The 18,414-nt window shown below is 29.8% G+C and overlaps 1 protein-coding gene, 1 long non-coding RNA gene, 1 other non-coding gene and 1 pseudogene across 5 annotated transcripts; 3 read left to right on the top strand and 1 right to left on the bottom strand.

The window, feature by feature from the left end:
- The first annotated feature begins 1,941 nt into the window (after positions 1–1,941).
- LOC107930485 (uncharacterized) lies at positions 1,942–7,362 on the top strand. The gene is made up of 3 exons (XR_005900042.1): positions 1,942–2,398; positions 2,853–6,166; positions 7,168–7,362. It is a non-coding gene; the product is annotated as an uncharacterized lncRNA (long non-coding RNA).
- A 907-nt stretch (positions 7,363–8,269) lies between these two features.
- LOC107930518 (uncharacterized) lies at positions 8,270–13,061 on the bottom strand. Of its 3 annotated transcripts, none has more exons than XM_016862189.2 (9): positions 12,702–13,061; positions 11,787–11,890; positions 11,448–11,603; positions 11,198–11,303; positions 10,800–10,982; positions 10,116–10,272; positions 9,280–9,590; positions 8,993–9,082; positions 8,270–8,589 (listed from the first exon to the last, which is right to left on the bottom strand). In XM_016862189.2, exons 2-9 carry the CDS (start codon positions 11,799–11,801, stop codon positions 8,522–8,524), a joined length of 1,086 nt encoding a protein of 361 aa, XP_016717678.2. In that variant the 5' UTR covers positions 11,802–11,890; positions 12,702–13,061; the 3' UTR covers positions 8,270–8,521. The 3 variants fall into 3 exon arrangements, with proteins under 3 accessions (XP_016717678.2, XP_016717677.2, XP_016717679.2); XM_016862188.2 differs by having other exon boundaries at positions 9,280–9,605; positions 12,702–13,023; XM_016862190.2 differs by lacking the exon at positions 12,702–13,061 and having other exon boundaries at positions 9,280–9,605; positions 11,757–11,890.
- A 1,911-nt stretch (positions 13,062–14,972) lies between these two features.
- Positions 14,973–18,148, top strand: LOC107930468 (cullin-4-like; annotated as a pseudogene).
- On the top strand, positions 17,200–17,305 carry LOC121205475 (small nucleolar RNA snoR103). The gene has a single exon (XR_005900552.1). It is a non-coding gene; the product is annotated as a small nucleolar RNA snoR103 (small nucleolar RNA).
- Positions 18,149–18,414: the final 266 nt, after the last annotated feature.

Here is an 18,414-nt window from a genome sequence, read left to right as displayed (position 1 = left end):
AGATAGTACATCATCCCTTATGTAAAACAAAAAATATTAAATGGTTTAAAAATAAAATTAATAAATTTATCTTTTTAAAAAAATAAATATTAATTATAATCGTTAAATAGAAAAATGTAAAAAAAATTAATTTTGAATTTTGAATTTTAAAACCTAAAAACCTAAACCTAAATTTTAAAACTTGAAAACTTGAACCCGAAAAAAATTATAATTAATATTTAATTATGTTTAACAAAGTTAATATTATTTATTTTCGAGTCCTTCAATGTTTTTTATTTTACACTAATAGTGATGTACCATTTTATTATTAACTGATGGTGTATAAGATCTATACATCTAAAGTGCCTTAAATATTTTTTTTTATAAATGCATCTGTTAAACTTTTATAATATGCATACAAGTTAAAATTTAGTCAAATAATTACAAGTTAAAATTTCCAAAATTTAAAAAGTTACCCATACTATTATAATATTACAGTGTGATGTCGTAACATGTTATAAAGAGACATAATAATTTGAACTAATATATTTTTTCTTTCAAACTTTTGAAATTCGTCAACATTTAAATATTGTTTCATTTATATCATCATTAATTTTACTTTTAAATTTTACAGAAGACATTGTTAAATATATAATCACGAATCCCAATCATAAATAATAAAATAAATATAAAAATATAAAACTTTGACTATAGTATAAGGGGGTACTAAATACTTTAAACTATGGTTACTAATACTACGATAGATGGCAAGTTAATTGAATTTGATTTCAAAATTTTCGTATTCATTCGTTTGAGTAATTTACGAGAATAACCATTTTAATTGATATTATAAATTTAAATTTAAACTTGAACTCGAATTCTAATACAAATAATTAAAATTAAAATTAAATATTAAAATCAAACTTAAATTAATTAAATAATTTGATTATTGAATTTTATAACTAAAAACCATTTCTTAATGTATATCCTCGTAAATGGTATATCTTTTTAGCTCGTTTCTGTTAAAATCTTATTACAGAATTTTACTTTTCTGTGTCATGGATTCAACTAGAATTACTATTTTTTTTTTTAAATTTAACCTTCTATGTGGCACATTTTTATCTTACCAAAAAGTATAAGACTTCTCAATTCTATAAATATACAAAAGCTAAATTAGCTTCTTCTTTTTTTAATAATATGTAAATTTATAATGAAGGAAACATTTACACCAATGTAAAACAAATATGATTTTACATCATTTTATTAAATTTTCTACTATTGATATTTTAGCGATTCAACTGTCATCTTTTATGTTCTATTCATGTAACTCATACATGTCAAGTTTCGAGTAATTTTTTTTTAACTATTTGTTTATTAAGCAAAAACTTTCAACTGTTAATATATAGTAATATAGACAATAATTTAGACCAATAAGATAGAAATATCGAATCTCAAAATTTTGTATGGAAAACCAATTTAATTATATCGTTGAAATATCAATTGTAAAAAAATTATAAAATATTGTAAAACCATATTAGTTTTACACAACCATCTTCCCAATAAAAGTACTATGGAGGTTCATGTATTAGGAGTTAGATTAAATTTTGTTCCCTCTACTAAAAAAATAAACAAATTAATTAAATTAATCCCTACGCATTAGATCAAAGAGTAGATTAGTCCTTTTTGTTAAAAATTTCATCCCTTTATACTGTTAAGAACTGATATGGCTGACAAAATAACTAGATAGTGATACATGATGTGTTAGATATACCTTATATTGACTTATATGGATTAATTTTTAACAGTAAAAATGAATGAAACTTTTAATAGAAGAACCAGTTTGCATTTTGATCAAACGTATAAGGATTAATTTGACAATTTTTTAAGTAAAGAGACCAAAATGCAATCTAACTCTTGATATAAGGTTGTCTATGATGCTTTTACCCATCTTCCCCTATAAGGAGACACCAAATACTTTCAACCTATATATAATAAGCATGCATAAGCTTCAAAAGAAACTACAATAAAATCAACAAAAAGGAAACGAAAAGAAAAAGTGATTGGCCACCATGTTTCGCTCAATCAACTCTATAGCCATGCTGGTGTTCCTTAATTTTAGTCTGGATATTACAGAAACTGCAGCAGCATCACCAATGTGCAATGTGGTTATCTTTTTCTTAAGCCCCTGCGAGAGCTTCATAAAAGGCGGAGCCGATCCGGCGCCGGAATGTTGTGTTGGTGCTAAACGTCTTATTGACCAACTAAAGGCCAAAGAAGATAGGATAGAAGTATGCCAGTGCATTAAAGCATTATTGCCACAACTTGGGCCATTTGACCCTAATCGAGTGCCTCTTCTTGGCCAGAAATGTGGTATCAAGAATTTCTTTCCTCCCATCACCCCCGCTACTGATTGTTCCAAGTAACTTTTCTCTTCCTTCTTTTTTTTTAGTATTTTTTATGTCTATTTTATATTCGGAATTCAGGATTGTCTTTCTCAACAATATCATTTCTAAAATTCGAATTTGAATTGAATCTGATTTATAACCTATGTAGCAGCTTTAGCCAACCCATTCAGTTAAGTCTATGTTGATTTATTGATTTAGTAAGTTATGATCTTGACAAACATAATTAAATCAATTGGTTATCAATTATTAAAATATATAAATACATCATTGATTGAACCTTAGCTCGATTTGTATGGCCATTGTTGTTAATACAGAAATATGTGGATTCAAGTGTGTTAAAACGCATTATCTTTCTATTTATAGATTAGAGAAGTATTATGGGTAATTTGAAAAATTGACAAAACTGATTGTAGATAGAATGTTGATCTCAATTACATTAATTTTTTTTCTTTTTCATTTTTCTTGCAGGGTATGAAGAGAGAGCTGGGAAATGTGAAAAGCAAGAGTACGGTGAATGAAATAAAGAACCCGGATTTCAAAAAATTATGTATAAATCAACCCCTTGTAATTTGATTCCACTAAATAAAATATCAACTTATTTTTAACTTTCATATTGAAAATTATATTTTTCTATTTCGATACTAAATAAATTATTCACTTCTTAAAAAAAATTTAAAATAATTTAATCTTTGTCGATTCCGAAAATGAACAACTAAAAATAATTAATTTTGATGTGAATGTTTATATATTTGGTGAACGTAATCAATGGCTCACTCATCTTTCTATTGTCGTGAGCTTATGAGTTTAATCATACTGACAATATAATAAATGCTATAAAATTAATTGAGAAATTCTCAATTAAATTATTCTCAATTGTCAATTATCTCAAACACGAAATCAATGTATCAATCAAATATCAGACGAATTACTTCATTATGAGATCTCTATCAATACCAACTTTATTTTAAATTTTCATGAACTGCGAAAAAGAAAATTAACTGTCAGAAGCCTAGCACACTAAAATAATCAGCACGGCAGCACCTGCTCGAGTTGTTTGATGGAATCAAAGTATTTTTGTGTTGTTAAAGTCAATCCTTATCTATTTGAAATAAGTTGTAGGACACCTAATGATAAAGTTATTTATAGGGTAAATTATAAAAATAGTCACTTTTGTTTGTCTCATATTACATTTTAGTCACTTATGTTTGAAATGTTACGTTTTAGTCACTTATGTTATCATTTTGTTACGAAGTGGTCACTCTACCGTTAAACTTTGTTACCTCCCTAACGGAAGTCTTACATGGCAGTTCAAATGGGTTTTAAATGCCAATTGGGATGTCCTACCTGGCAGTCTAAATTAAACTTATTTAATTAAAAAATTTATTTTCATCCCAACAACTGGAATTTTTTTAATTAAAAACCTATTTTCATCCCAACAACTGGATATCTGAGTTGGAATTTAAAACCCATCTAGATTGCCATGTAGGACTGTCATTAGGGAGATAGTGGAGCTTAACGGTAGAGTGACCACTTTGTAACAAATGATAACCTAAGTGATTAAAACGTAACATTTCAAACATCAGTGACAAAAATGTAATCTGAGGCAAACAAAAATAACTATTTTTGTAGTTTACTGGTTATTTATATAGGATTATATTATTCAAAAAACTCCATGTTTAAATTTACGATAAAATTTTCTCTCTTGACTACTAATCAACGAAGGAGAAGAGTTATAAATACTTAGTTGGTGGGCGTCAACTATTGATTTTGCGAGTGTTTTTTATTTTTGTATTTTTTTATTTTATTAGTTTGTTTTATGACTTTTTTTAGAGGGGTTGGAGAGTTTAATTGGTTGTAAGTGAAGATGAGTGTGGGGAGAGTGATTGTAACTATGTAGGTTCAATATTGAGTTACAAATATTAGTTGATGTAAAGGTAGTTTAGATTTTAGTCAATAGTTTTATCAGACAAATTATTGAATAAAATTATTTACATTCTTTTTAAGATAAAAAGTCTATTCAATTTGTTGAACTGATTGAACTAATGAAGTATCTTGTTATTGTAAACCCAAAGAAACACACCTGTTAATACATAGTAGAAGAGAGTTCAGTTAAGAATGATTTATTAGTAGGCTCGTGAAACATAAGTATAACAACACTAAAACAAAAAATAAATAAATATTGGCTATAAATCAAAATAAGAAAATTATAAGAACCAATATTTTAATTTTTGATGCCACATGAGGTAGGTTTGGTCCTAAAAATAGTAAAATTATCATTTAGTCCCTTTAAAATTTAAATTTAAAAATTAATACAATAATAAAATTATATTTTAATCTTTCAAAAATTTATAATTTAATTTTAACCTGTTTTATAATTATTTTTCGAATTTGCCCCTAAAATGTGGGAAGGCAATTAAGTGCTTGGCCACTATATTCACGTAACTTCAATCATGAATTTTGTCATTTTATTACTCTAATATGCTAAGAAGCATGCAATCACGAGACTTGCATTGCAACTTCCTCAAAATTCTTAATCTTCCCTGTATGTTTGAGGTCCATGTATCAGGTCAAGTCGGATCAAATTAATTCTTTTATTGTTGGATTAATTTAATTTTTGTACCAATAAAAAAAGAATCAAATGAGATAAAACTTTTAAAAAGTTAACATTTACGGTTTAAAAATGTTATTTATTGTTAAACAAAATTATATTTTGAAAGCTTTTTATGATTCTTCCGATACGATGTTTTGTTTTGAGTTGAAATGTAAATGGAAAAATTATTTTCATATGGTAAAAGTTAACTTTGTTCCAACATGACCTTTTTTAATTCTTTTTAATAGTGACGTGATCAAATTAATTCATTTAATAGTAGAGAGACTAATTCGATTTAGTCCCTAACAAAGGGATTTCGCAAGTATTTTCATCTTAATAATAATATTCCCAATTTTATCATTGTATTGTATTAACTAAAGCAACATAAAAGTATCATGAAGGCCCCTACACTAAAAGTCACATTGCATCTTACCCCTCTTAACTCAAAAAATTTCTAAATTAAACATTGTATGTTAGATCAAAGAGTAAGCTGATATTTTCTGTTGAATATTTCATCTATTTCTACTGTTAAAATTTGGTGTAGCTGGCCGAATAACCAGACACTTATGGCGTGTCATGTTACCTCATGCTGATGTACAAGGACCGGTTTTTAACAGTAGAATTGGATGAAAGTTTTAACAGAATGACCAATTTACTCTTTGATCTAATATATAGCAATCAATTTGCCCATTTAAATAGAGGGGACAAAATGCAATCCTACTCCTAATATAAAAGCCTCTATGATACTTTTACCAGCAAATACCAAATACTCTTTAACTGTATATATATATGCATAAGCTTCAAAAGAAACCACAATAAGATCAAGCCCAAAAAAAACTTAATTGACCACCATGTCTAGCTTAATCAACATCCTAACCATCCTTGTGTTACTTACATTTAGTTCAGAAATTGCAGATGCCGCACCTCCGTGCCAGGAGGTTATCGTGTCGATTACCCCTTGCTTGAGCTTCATAAAAGGCGAACCCGATCCGGCACCGGGATGTTGGTCGGGTGCTAAAGGACTTGCTAAGCAAGCTAACACCAAACTAGATAGGAAAGGAATATGCGAGTGCCTTAAAGGCGTATTGCCAAAAATAGGACCATATGACCCTAAAAGATTCCCTCTTATTGCCCAGAAATGTGGTATCAATACTTTAATTCCTCCAATTTCTGCCACTACTGATTGCACCAAGTAAACCCCCACTCTCTTCCTATTTTTCTCTTTCTATGTTTCATTTTATATGAATTATATGCATCTCATTGATTACGTGACAATGAGACACTGCAAAAGCAAAATCGAAAATTTTATAATGAGATAAAAATTAAATTATAAATTTTAGAATGTTAAAATATAAATTTTATCATTTTATTAACTATAAATTTTAAGATTTTAAAAGTTAATTTTACAAAATCAGGGAAAATTAAAGACCTTACATGTCTCTGGGGCACCCTTTATTAATATAATCAGAGTAGGTTTAGATAGCTAGTGCGGTGTGTTTAGTTGTGTTTAATTTATTTTTTGTCTCATGTTACAATATCTAATTTCGTCACTACTGCTCTTTTTATACTAACCGCAAATAAATGCACTGTTCATTCAAACTCACCTTAAATTTACTCTGTTTAATGTCAACTCATATTAACACTTGTTTTAAGTAGTTAATAAGCTTAACCAAGCTTTTTTCCTATCTTTAATATATATTTTTTAATTAGCATCGAAAAGTATTAAACTAAACTCGAGTTCAAATAAAAAATAATAGTTTAACATAGAGTATAATTTTCAAATTTATTTTTTACTAAATAAATTAGCATCATCGAGCTTTTCAAAGAAATTCAAGTTATTCAATTATTATTTTGAATAACATCTCATTTATCTCAATATAATTAGACTTGATCATCGGTCAAATTACCCGTTTAAGCTTGAAAACCCGTCAAAAAAATAAAAAAGTTTAAGTAAAAATATAAACTCGAAAAATGAGTTTGAGCAAAAACAAAGTCTATTTTTTAAATGGACCAAGTCTCGATAAGATTTTTAAATAAGTTGCTTTGCTACTATTTTAACAACATTTCATTATTATATTGTTACTATTTTACTATTATTATTTAGATATTATATAATTTTTATTTTTACTATTATTTTAAAGATATTTTACTTGTTAAGCCGCAAATATTAATTTTATATTATTTTGGCTGTAGGGTGTGAAGAGTGAAGTGGGGGAAATGTGAAAATGAAGAGCATGCCAAACGAATAAAAAGATGGGCAGAACTTTTCATAAAATTTTCTGTAATCAACCCCTTGAATTGCACTAAAAAAAGTATGAAGCTATTTTCAACTTCCACGTACGGCACTTAAGTTATGATTATTTAAATAATAATTGCAATTAAATTTAATCTAATTTTTTATAACTTAATTTAAACTTATTAGCTGTCGTGTACGGTTTTTTAACTCTTTTCAATAAATAAATTTAACATATATTATATATTTTTAAACTTTTTAATAATATAGAATTTACTTGTATGTTTTAAGGATAATTATCCCACATATACTCTGAGGACAATTATCCAATATAAATTATTTTCATATTTATCAATTTTTATTAAAATACGAAAAACATTTATTACAATTTTATTTAAATATAAAAATGTATAATTTTAGTCAGTGCAAATTAAATTTTAAAAATTAATTTAGTATATTAAAAGTATAAAAGAAATAAACAAAATAATAAAATTCAAAATTTTATTTAGAAAATAAAAACAAATCAATCAAAGTGTATTACCAATTGAGTACGTTGGAGTACCTAAGGGCGTCGCGGGCCCAGCCCTCTTAAAATAAAAATTTATGCATTTAAACCTTTTAAAAATTTTAAATTAATAAAGATAAAATTATATTTGAACTTTTAAAATTGATAAAAAAAATTAATTTAATCATTTAAAAAAAATAAAGATATAGGCTATTAAAAATTACAATTTAATTTCGGTCCGGTTTCCTAGCTTCGCCCCTAATTGAGTATTATATCAAATGAGAACATTTAAGCGTGTAATATATCCTCATATTAATTCTTAATAATCTTAAATTCGTTTTCGATAAACTAAAGGAGTAATTTCAGGTGATCGGAACTAAGAATCTAACAGGCTACCAACAGATCACTAACAGACTATTTCGATATACCTCAGGGAAGTATTGCAATTATGATTTCCTTGATGTAGGAACCAAATAAAAAAATCTCATATTGCCAAATAGTCATGCAGTCTGCTGGCAAGAGTGTAGGACCAGGGACCGAACCACGGCAACCTCAAATATCGGACAATAATAATTAAATAAAGTCTCGTTTCAACAATGCGTGAAAAATTACAACCGGGGAACATGGCTGGTTTGAGGTTTGCTGACTGCTATTCGATCGATCGAGATATAAAATTATACAGCTTAAAGCTTCAAATTTGCTAAAGACTCGAAATGCCTACCGAATAGATGTCAAATGTTGTTCTTATTGATCTAAATCTATCCTACCGGTAACAATTTTAAGATCAGAAGGTAAAGACTCACCTTGGTCTATGGTTTCTCTTCCTCAGATGGAGAGTTTGGCTGGTCAGGTACGGAATCAACAAAAAATTCCTCCACTGCAACAAGTTAGACTTATTAGTGTATGGTAAAAGAACACGGGTATGCAGAGTGTATATCGAATGGCATAAATGTCAACGAACTGCATATTTCAAAATGGCACATTGATGCCACTTGCCTATTCACTATTATAACTCACAAGACCATGCGGAGATCCTAATTACACATTGCAATAAATTCAAGTGTACGAGACTGTGTCTGACATGGATATGTTCATTTTTTTTCATTTTCCATGTATCCGGAGGGTAATATCTTCGTACTTATATCTAAATATGTGACGAATACGAGTATTTTAAGGTAAATGAAGAGTCAAAAGCAACATAGGCTTGAAATATCATTCGTTAACATGATATCACAAAGTATCGAGTGGGCATCAAAGTAAATAGCATTCTGTAACCTTACCAATATCCTCTTGCTCTGAAGAATCAAGCAAAATTTCTGAATCAGAGGCAAGGAAAGGAGAACCAGGATAGTTCCCAAGGGCTCCTAAATCTGTAAAAATTCGGTGAGCCGCACTTTATGACAACAAGCTCCATAAAGAAAAACAAAAAAAAAATGTTGGGTTCCTAGACGGTCTCCAAGACCAACAATGAAAGCAATGCACAATGTATTAAGAGCAGAAAATTGAAAAACAAATACAAAAGCATGAATATTCAAATGTAAGTGTGAGTGTGAGAGAGATAACACACCTCCCAAGTTTGACAAGTCTGCTGTCAGATCTGTAAGACTGAAATTCCACTGAATCTGATCCAATGATCTAAGGGAATCTCTAGAATTCCCGGCTCCATTTTCAGGTCCCAGCTGCAATCCTACTGAACTTGCCACATCTGTTGTGAAGGCTGAATCAAGTGCTGAAGTGTCAACTCCTATCCCTGACATGTCTGATGCAGTGAAGGGAAAATTCCCACTTGATGCCACTGATGTAGGGCTCACGGGCATCTCTGACATAGATGACACGGTAGTGGTTGGAGGAGCTGCAGGTGTTACATCAGTGGCATTGCTGTCCATCAACATGCTAGAATTAGAATAGAAGCTTCCATAAACTTCTTGTACTTCGGCAGGAAAGAAATTTATAGCCAAACAGCAAGGCACAAGAGGGATAAAGCTGGAGATAGCTTGACAAGAAATTAATATCTAAACATTCTTTAAGAACGTGGTGGTAAAAATTATTCATGTAGCTAAGCAAAATCATTATAATTACAGCTTAATTGAACAAAGTTGCTAATGAACAATGTGATATAAACATTAATGCAATCATGCATGTTTCGCAAATCTCACCAAGCAGCTCCTGAATATTTCAACCAAAAGAAAGCAGAAAGAAATCAGCAGAACATAACTAGATGGCAAGTACTCAAATTGTTAATTAGGCAAGCTATCTTGAGACAAATAGCATAACTTATAGCATGAGAACATGAAAATAAAGAGGAAAAGCGTCTTCATGCATGCATGTTAGCAAATATTTTGCAAGCTTTAATAGGCAACTAATGATATATATATAAAAAAAAAAAGATTGTTAACTTCTTACTCTTTTTCAGAATTCATACGCATAGGTTGAAAATTGCTGGGTGCAGGGACTCCATTGACCACATGACAGCTTGATATGCCCATAGAGTCAAGATGAGGTTGCCCTGCAGCCGGAATTGGAGGTTGTAGCATAGGGTATCCCATCGGTAAGTTGTTGACTGCACTGCAAAGAAGTGCAGTTAAATAACCACAATAGTGACATAAACATGCAAACCAAATACTCAGAACTCCTACAATAAATCCTCTGCCTCTAAGTATATTTCACAAATACTGATCCAAAAAAGTTGTGATTTTGTTTCAATGCCCCATCCTTCTCACTAGATCCTCTAATAGAGAATATAACTGCAAACTTCCTGAATTAGAAATAATCAAACAAACAGCTAATAGACACTGTATCAAGTTTATTTTAAAATACAAAACCATTCTTTAGAAATCTTCGGAACCCAAGTTTCCTTTTCCTTACGCTGTGAATTTGAAAGGAGGATTTGATATCTAACTTGGAAATTATTATATCAAGCGGCAGTCAGAAATATTTATCATGTTCAAAAAACAATACTATAGCAATGTTTCTGCTCATAAAGTTTCTTAAAACTTGTAGCTATTCAATGCCAAAAATCATTATCACTTTATAAGATAACTAAAATAATACAAGCTTGTGTTTAGCATTTATTTGGTCGGATCCTACCAGGCATGGGATGAATTCCATTTTGTATTGGGGCCAGGGGAACCTTTGGAGGCACTGGATATTTCATCATATGATATTGATGCTCAAGCAAATGGTTAAATAAAAGGATTTGCTTCTTCAACTTCAGCCTTATGTAATAGGCCCTGAAAAATTCAGCATTTTCCTCTTCCAGCTTCTGCCATACTGAATAAACATGAATAGTAAAGAGAATAACAGAGTTAGTACCCAAATCAATCACTTTTGAACAAGAAATATATTTTATTCAAGGATATGATTGCAGTAGATTGGTTTTCATTTTGCTATTGCGGTTTATGAATGCACATTTAATGCATTTTATTGAAATTTCCAAATTTAAAATATATATGTGCAGAGTAGCAAAGATATTTCAGGAAGAGCACCTAAAGTTGTGAATCCAGGGTCTATCCTTGCTCGATTCAAGAGGGTTTTGACAACCTCATCTCTATTCATGTAGAGTTGTAAACATCGTTCAATTAAATTCTGGACCTGCAGCAATCAGTTCACATAAATCATTAAATTGTATATAACTAATAGGAAAAGATAAATGGAACTCCACCTAGCATGAAGCATCAGGAAGGAAAGAAAAAAAAAACGAGATAAATAAAACAAAATAAGGGACTGGTTTCTTACCAGTTCAATATCTTGGCATGAAACTTTTCCGCCATTGTTGCTTGAAGCAGATAAAGAGCCAGTGTCTGCTAAGGAGCCATTTGCAGTTTGATTGTTCTGCTGTTCCGTTTTTGGTTCATGTGAATCTTCAGTAGAAGGTTTTATATCTTCTGTGCTCTATAATTTGAATAAAATTTATCTTCAAGTTAGTGTCAAAGAACTGACAAGCAGATTAATGCAGCAATAAGAAAATCTGTAAACAGTTCTTACGACCACCTACAACTCCCTGCAATGACTACTTAGCTAAAACGGAAGCGAGCAATCACTTACATGTAAAATTACTTATTAAAAGAGAAAAACCTGCAAGTTCTTCATTCCAACTGAAAGCCGATATCCAGCATCTCTTTGCTCAGCTCAGACACTCCCCATCAAAGAATGTCTGCATCTGAGTAACCATATCCAACCTGTGAAGAAATTTACAATCACAATGTTGTGAGCCAATAGCACCATGAAGGGAACTGCTCCTGATTAAAACCTATAAATTTAGACAGATAAAAACAAAACCCTGTTCATAATGAAACAAGAATGCACCCCATATGTCACTTACTAGGGTTAGAACCAAAAACAAAGAAATACACCATGTTTAGCTATTCTCAAATTCTCCAATTAGTTTCCCAAAATTAAGGACGTTTATTCATCATTAACTCCAACGCAACCGCATTGCTCAAAATCGACCGTTAGGTCAAATTCATTTAACTCCCAACAAAATTACAAAACATGTTCTAATAATTAGAAATTTTCGAGCTACAGTGTTTCATTACTGGTACTATTCAATTTTCAAAGGCAAGTTACGCGTCACGCATTTTACACTCAAAAAATAAAAATAATAATAAAGCAGAAAAAGAATTCCAGCTTTGAATCTAATCAAACAGATCTAAAAATAATGACATAAAATTCGCAATAATCATAACCAGCTACAGTCAATTTCAGTAAATAAAACGAAGATTCTAAAAAGGAACCAAAAAAAAAATTGCATTTAGTTATAATAAACAAGTAAACAATAAAGAAAGTGAACCAGAATTTTAAATTAAGCAATTCTAAAAAAATAATAATAATTTAAAGAAATAAACAAACAAAATTGCCGACTCTCGAAAGCACGAAAAAACTAAAATATCGAATACTTTTTACTTCGACGAATTAGAGATCCAAACTTAAGAATTCAAAAAAAAAACACATAATAATTTTAAATAAATGCTTAGGAAAACTCTACTGTACCAAACAGATACAAGTTCAAACGGTACGGAAATTTCCTGATTGAAGCTGGAAATTCAAGCTCTTGGGGACTTGAGAAATGACTTCGAGAAATGCCTTTGCAGATATATTTCTTCTATAACGAGGAACAAAAATAAAAATATTTTTTTGACTTTGTAGGGGAAAAAAAAGCACTGAATGTCAGAGCTGTAGTGAAATTTATGGAAGATTTTGTGGGGGTTTTTTTAGGGTTTATAATGACATTAATTACTTTTAATAAATAAATTTATTATCGTTAAAAGCTCAGAGAGAAAAAATCTCAAACTGTGATTTTCTTTGGCATTTTATTGTAGTTTTTAATTTTTCTGGTAATAAATTAAAAAGGATTCCTAATTGGGGGCAGAAAATGACTGTTGATTAATAATTAATAATTAATAATTAATTTTCTAGTCCTTTTAATAATTTGGTTAAACTACACCCAATGTCACTAAACTATTAGTAAGTTTGGGTTTTGGTCACTCAACTTTAAAAAGTTACAAAATAGTTATTAAACTATTCAAAAGTTTTCATTTTAAGTCAGTAGGTTGTTAAAATCACTTTTGCATGAGTTTGTCTATTCGCACCGCTTGCACCAATCAAAAGTTTTCATTCTCCTTCTCTTCTACAATTTAATTTTTTTGTTCGTGAAATAACTTTGAACATCGCAAATCTACGAACTAAAATTCAAACAACTTTCATCTTTGATCTTCGACACTAACTATCAAATCGACTTGGATCTAAGATATGATTTTCTACTTGTTGAGGAGTACTGCTTCATCATAATCTAGGGGCGAAGGAAGTAAATTTTTTAGCGATGACTAAAATTAAATTTTAATTTTTACGAAAATAAAAATAAAATTTCACCATTTGAATAGCCTATATCTTTATAATTTTTAAAGGATTAAATTAATTTTTTATCATTTTTAGGGGGCAAAGTGTAATTTTATTTTTACTAATTTAAAATTTTAAAAAAATTAAAAGGCCTAAATGAAAAATTTTCTATTTTAGGTGGGATCGGGGCCCCTACCAACCCCCTTGACTACGCCCGTGGTTGAATCATTGCAAAAAGCTCGCTAGATGAACTTTTTAAAAGAAAAAGTTAATAACTCAAGGACTTAAATAAAAAATTTCGAATGGAATTTCAAATAGTTCAATAATTTAAATGAAAAATTTCGAGTAGTTTAATGACTATTTTCTAACTTTTTTGAAGTTGAGTGACAAAAACGTAAACTTACTAAAGATTTAGTAACATTTGTTTACTTTTTAAATAGTTCAATAATTATATCCCTCTACTTTACAAAAACCCGAGAAGTTAATCTTTCTACTTAGATTTGTTAGAATTTGGTCTTTGTATTTATGAAAAGTAAAAAGTTGGTCCAATTGGATAGCATTATAAACCTTGAACAAATTTTCGACGTAAAAACAAGTAGTTCGACAATTTATATGCAATAAAATAGAAAAAAAAAATTAACAATTCAATCATTTATATGCAACAAACTAGCAAAAATTGGTGATTTTAAGTTCTTGTGTTTAGCAACAGAGGCAAATCTAGGGGGCTAGTAGGGGCCCAGCCTCCCTAAAATTTAAAATTATTATTTAGGCTATTTAAAATTTTTAAAATTTTAAATTAAAAAAGTAAAATTATACTTTGGTCCCCTAAAATTATAAAAGTTTGATTTGATCCTTTAAATATTATAAAGATATAGACTATTAAAAATTAAAATTTCATTTTGGACCCCTCTTAAAAAAAATTTCTAGCTTCACCCCTATTTAGCAACAACTAGACTAACTTCTCAATTTCATTTAAGTATAAGAATCAAATTCTAATAAATTGAAGTAAGAGGACTAACTTCTAAATTTTTTAAAAGTAAAGGGAAAACATTCATAATTAAACCATTAAATAACAATTCTTAACAAAAATTTAGGTTATTTATTAAATACGTTGAATTAAGAAAATAATGTACATAAGGGGTTCATCAATAAATATATTTATAAATTGTATCAAGCTAATTTAATAAATTATTCGAAAAGTAATTTATTGTTCGATTGTAATATAATTTTAAAATATTATCATGTAATTTTATTTCATTTATAATTAATATATTTATGCTTCATTATTTTATAAATAAAAGTAAAAGATTAATCTTAATTGTTTTAAATTTATTTTTTATAAAATAAAATTTTATTATTTATAATCATGTTTGTTTGTAAACATGTTGGTATAATCATCATAAATAAAATAATTCAATTTTGAATATGAAGTAACTTAGGGTCTGTTTGATAGGGGGAAAATATTTTCCGGAATTGGTTTTCCACATTTTCCGGTGTTTGTTTGTTGGAAAATATTTTCCCTATGTAAAATCAATTACAAACACGGGAAATAGTAGCCTTTAGTTTTGGAAAATGTCTTACCGTTTCTGATTCGGTAAGACATTTTCAGGAAAATTTTCCTTTCCCTTTCCCTTCCCCTTCCCCTTCCCCTATCCTTGACACCTGATCTTCTGCTTGCCATCAGCCAACACCGATTCTTAACACCAGACACCGGCGTTCATCAAGTCTGGGAATTCTGCCCTGAATCAGGAACCCCAGAAGGTGGAAATGGCTTTTTGTGCGTATTCCTTCAGATGAGGTTAAATGAAGAAAATGAAAGATGCTTACTCTACCTGGATGCTTTTACGAGAAAGCCGCTTATAGCAACAGCAGAAAGGCAACTGCTGGAACGCCATATACCTGCCATTCTTGATAAGGTGTGAATTGAATTTTTGGTTGTTCTTTGCGCTTTGAACACCTTGAATTTGCATCTTCTTAGTAGCTATGGTTTCTCTAATTTGTGCAGGGATTTATGATGCTGATGGATGGACACCGTATCGAGGACCTTCAGAGGATGTACTCACTGTTTTCAAGGGTCAATGCAAATCACTCAGGCAGGCCATAAGCTCATATATTCGGAGAACTGGGCAGAGCATTGTCATGGATGAAGAGAAAGACAAGGACATGGTGTCTTCCTTGTTAGAATTCAAGGCTTCACTTGACTCCATATTAGAAGAAAGCTTTTCCAAGAATGAGGCATTTTGCAACACCATTAAGGATTCTTTTGAGCATCTAATTAATCTTCGTCAGGTTAGCATGTTTGTCCTTTGTATTTGGAGATTATTTTATTTTTAAACTGCATGTTCATTTACCTTTAAACCAGTAAAGTAAATTCCTAATTTAGATCATCATATTTTGAACTTGACTGATGGTCGAACTTTATTGTGTTTAATAGAATCGACCTGCTGAGCTTATTGCTAAGTTTCTGGATGAAAAGCTTCGTGATGGTAATAAGGGTACTTCTGAAGAGGAATTAGAGGGTACACTTGATAAAGTTTTGGTTTTATTCAGGTTCATCCAGGTAGAGTTTCCCACAAAAATGATTAAATTTACTTTTTTCCCCCAAGTAACAGTTTTCCTTTTGTGCATTTCTTTCTTTCTTGCCTCACTAGTTAATGCTAGAGTTGTGAATGGCATTTTTGTTGATAATTAAGGGCAAGGATGTTTTTGAAGCATTCTATAAGAAAGATCTTGCTAAAAGGCTGCTGTTAGGGAAGAGTGCTTCTATTGATGCAGAGAAATCCATGATTTCTAAGGTCAGTATGTTCTTCGCATTAAATGGTGTGTCTTCAGAAGATTGTATTAAATTGTTAATTTGTTATGTTCTTGCGATGCTGCAGCTGAAGACAGAGTGTGGCAGCTAGTTTACAAACAAACTTGAAGGAATGTTTAAGGTTTACCTCTATATCCTTTTTTGTATAAGTTTGTAAAAGAAATGCATTCCATAGGTTACCATTGGAATTTCTAATCATCAATCTGGTGAACTGCATCCTTTAGGGTTTTGTAAACATGGGCAGTCCATAACTTTTATATCCACTAAGAGTCTAAGAATATGTTACCTGTTAGTGGTGGTATTGTCTCCAGTAGTGTTACCCCTCATGACATGAGTTGGATTAATTATGTGTAATTCCTGTAAGCAGAATGTGTTGAACTAATGACCATGTAATAAGTTTGTTGTGCCTGAGGGTAGATCATATAAATATATAAGAAAATAATTGAATCATGTCAGAGTAGAAGAGAAAAGTACTCAGCAAGTTAAATTATCTTCTATTTCTTGGAGTACCTACTTGTGTACTGGTTGATGTAAGATCAAACAATTTACATAATATATGGAGTTTGTGTGATACTGGAATTTATTTTTGTGACTAGATTCTTAGGTCTAAAATATGTTCACATGCAAACAACATTTACTCTTAAATTTTGTGCACTTTAGTGGACTACCCAGAAATCTAAAATATGTTCACATGCAAACAACATTCCACTTGTTGAGTAGATATTATGTTATGAACTAAAGACATAATTATGTTATTATTGTCTGCTAGCTCTCTGGAAAATATTATGTTATGAACTAATTTTAATGGGTTCTTTAGTTGTCCTAATTCTTGGCAGAGCACTCAAGTCTGTGTAGCTGCTGTAAACATGGACAAATATCAATATGCAGGCTTTAGGTGGGTGAGCCATTAGTACATTTATGCCCATAAAGAACCTGCGTTACATTACATTACATTAAAGGTTTCAATAAGTTCATTAAACAAATTTACAAATGAAAGATTGTAAATTTAGTGAAGAATGTATCTGTTTCGATCTTGGTTTAAAGTTTTTATGACATAGAATTGCATGCAATGCTGATATTTTCCTTTGGAGCAAATTGAGTTCTTTTTGGCTTTCTACAATAAATAGACTATGTTTCTAGCATTACTGTTTTATTTTTCAAAGAGTTGTATATTGCCTTTGGGTCCATAATTTGATTCCTTTTTTTATGTGTTCTTACTAATATAAGTTTTCTATTTCTGTTTGTTTGAAGTTCATGAGCATGTTTTGTATAAACATGAACAACTGTTGCAATGTATGGAGGTTGTTCATGTCTTTTTTAAATGATGATCCTGATGAATCATGTTTGTGAACATATTATCTTGTCAAGGTTATAAATAGTAATTTCAAATTCCCAATAGATTTAGTTAATCTTGCTTTTTAATTTGATGTGCCCGTTTTTAGAACATTGCTTTGTTATCTGATATATCTTTTATGGAAGGTTTCTTGATTCTTACACATTGCTTCCTTTGGAGTGGAAGGAGCTGTCATTCTAATAATCGCCAAATACTAATACAGATTATTGTAGTTCTTCTATAAGAATGATTATGGTTGGAAAAATTTCTGAGACTGTCATGTTTGGACTTTTGTCAACTCCTAATTCAGTCTCGTTTTGTTAGTTCATTGGTAGTTAATTTAGGGTTGAAGATATTGATACTTTTATGTGCTGTAATATTATGCACTTGGACAATGTTGTTACTATGTGGTGTACTACTAATTATGTATTTGGATAATATTATTTCTAGTACTCATTATGGTTTCGAAGTAATTTATAATTATTCAATATTCTTACTAGTACTCATTGTGGATAATATTTTTTTAATTTATAACGATCAATATTGTAGCTTATTATTGAGTATTATTATAAATAAATCATTGCAATATATGTAAAAACAATTTAAAATATAAAAAATTATTAATATATATTAATATATGTAAAAAATAACTTTTCCGGAAAATATTTTCAGGAAATCTGTCAAACAGCAGAAAATATTTTACACAGATTCAATCAAACACC

The sequence above is a fragment of the Gossypium hirsutum genome, chromosome A08, assembly GCF_007990345.1.
Source record: "Gossypium hirsutum isolate 1008001.06 chromosome A08, Gossypium_hirsutum_v2.1, whole genome shotgun sequence".
NCBI classification, from domain to species: domain Eukaryota; kingdom Viridiplantae; phylum Streptophyta; class Magnoliopsida; order Malvales; family Malvaceae; genus Gossypium; species Gossypium hirsutum.
This window is presented reverse-complemented; position numbering and strand designations above follow the sequence as displayed.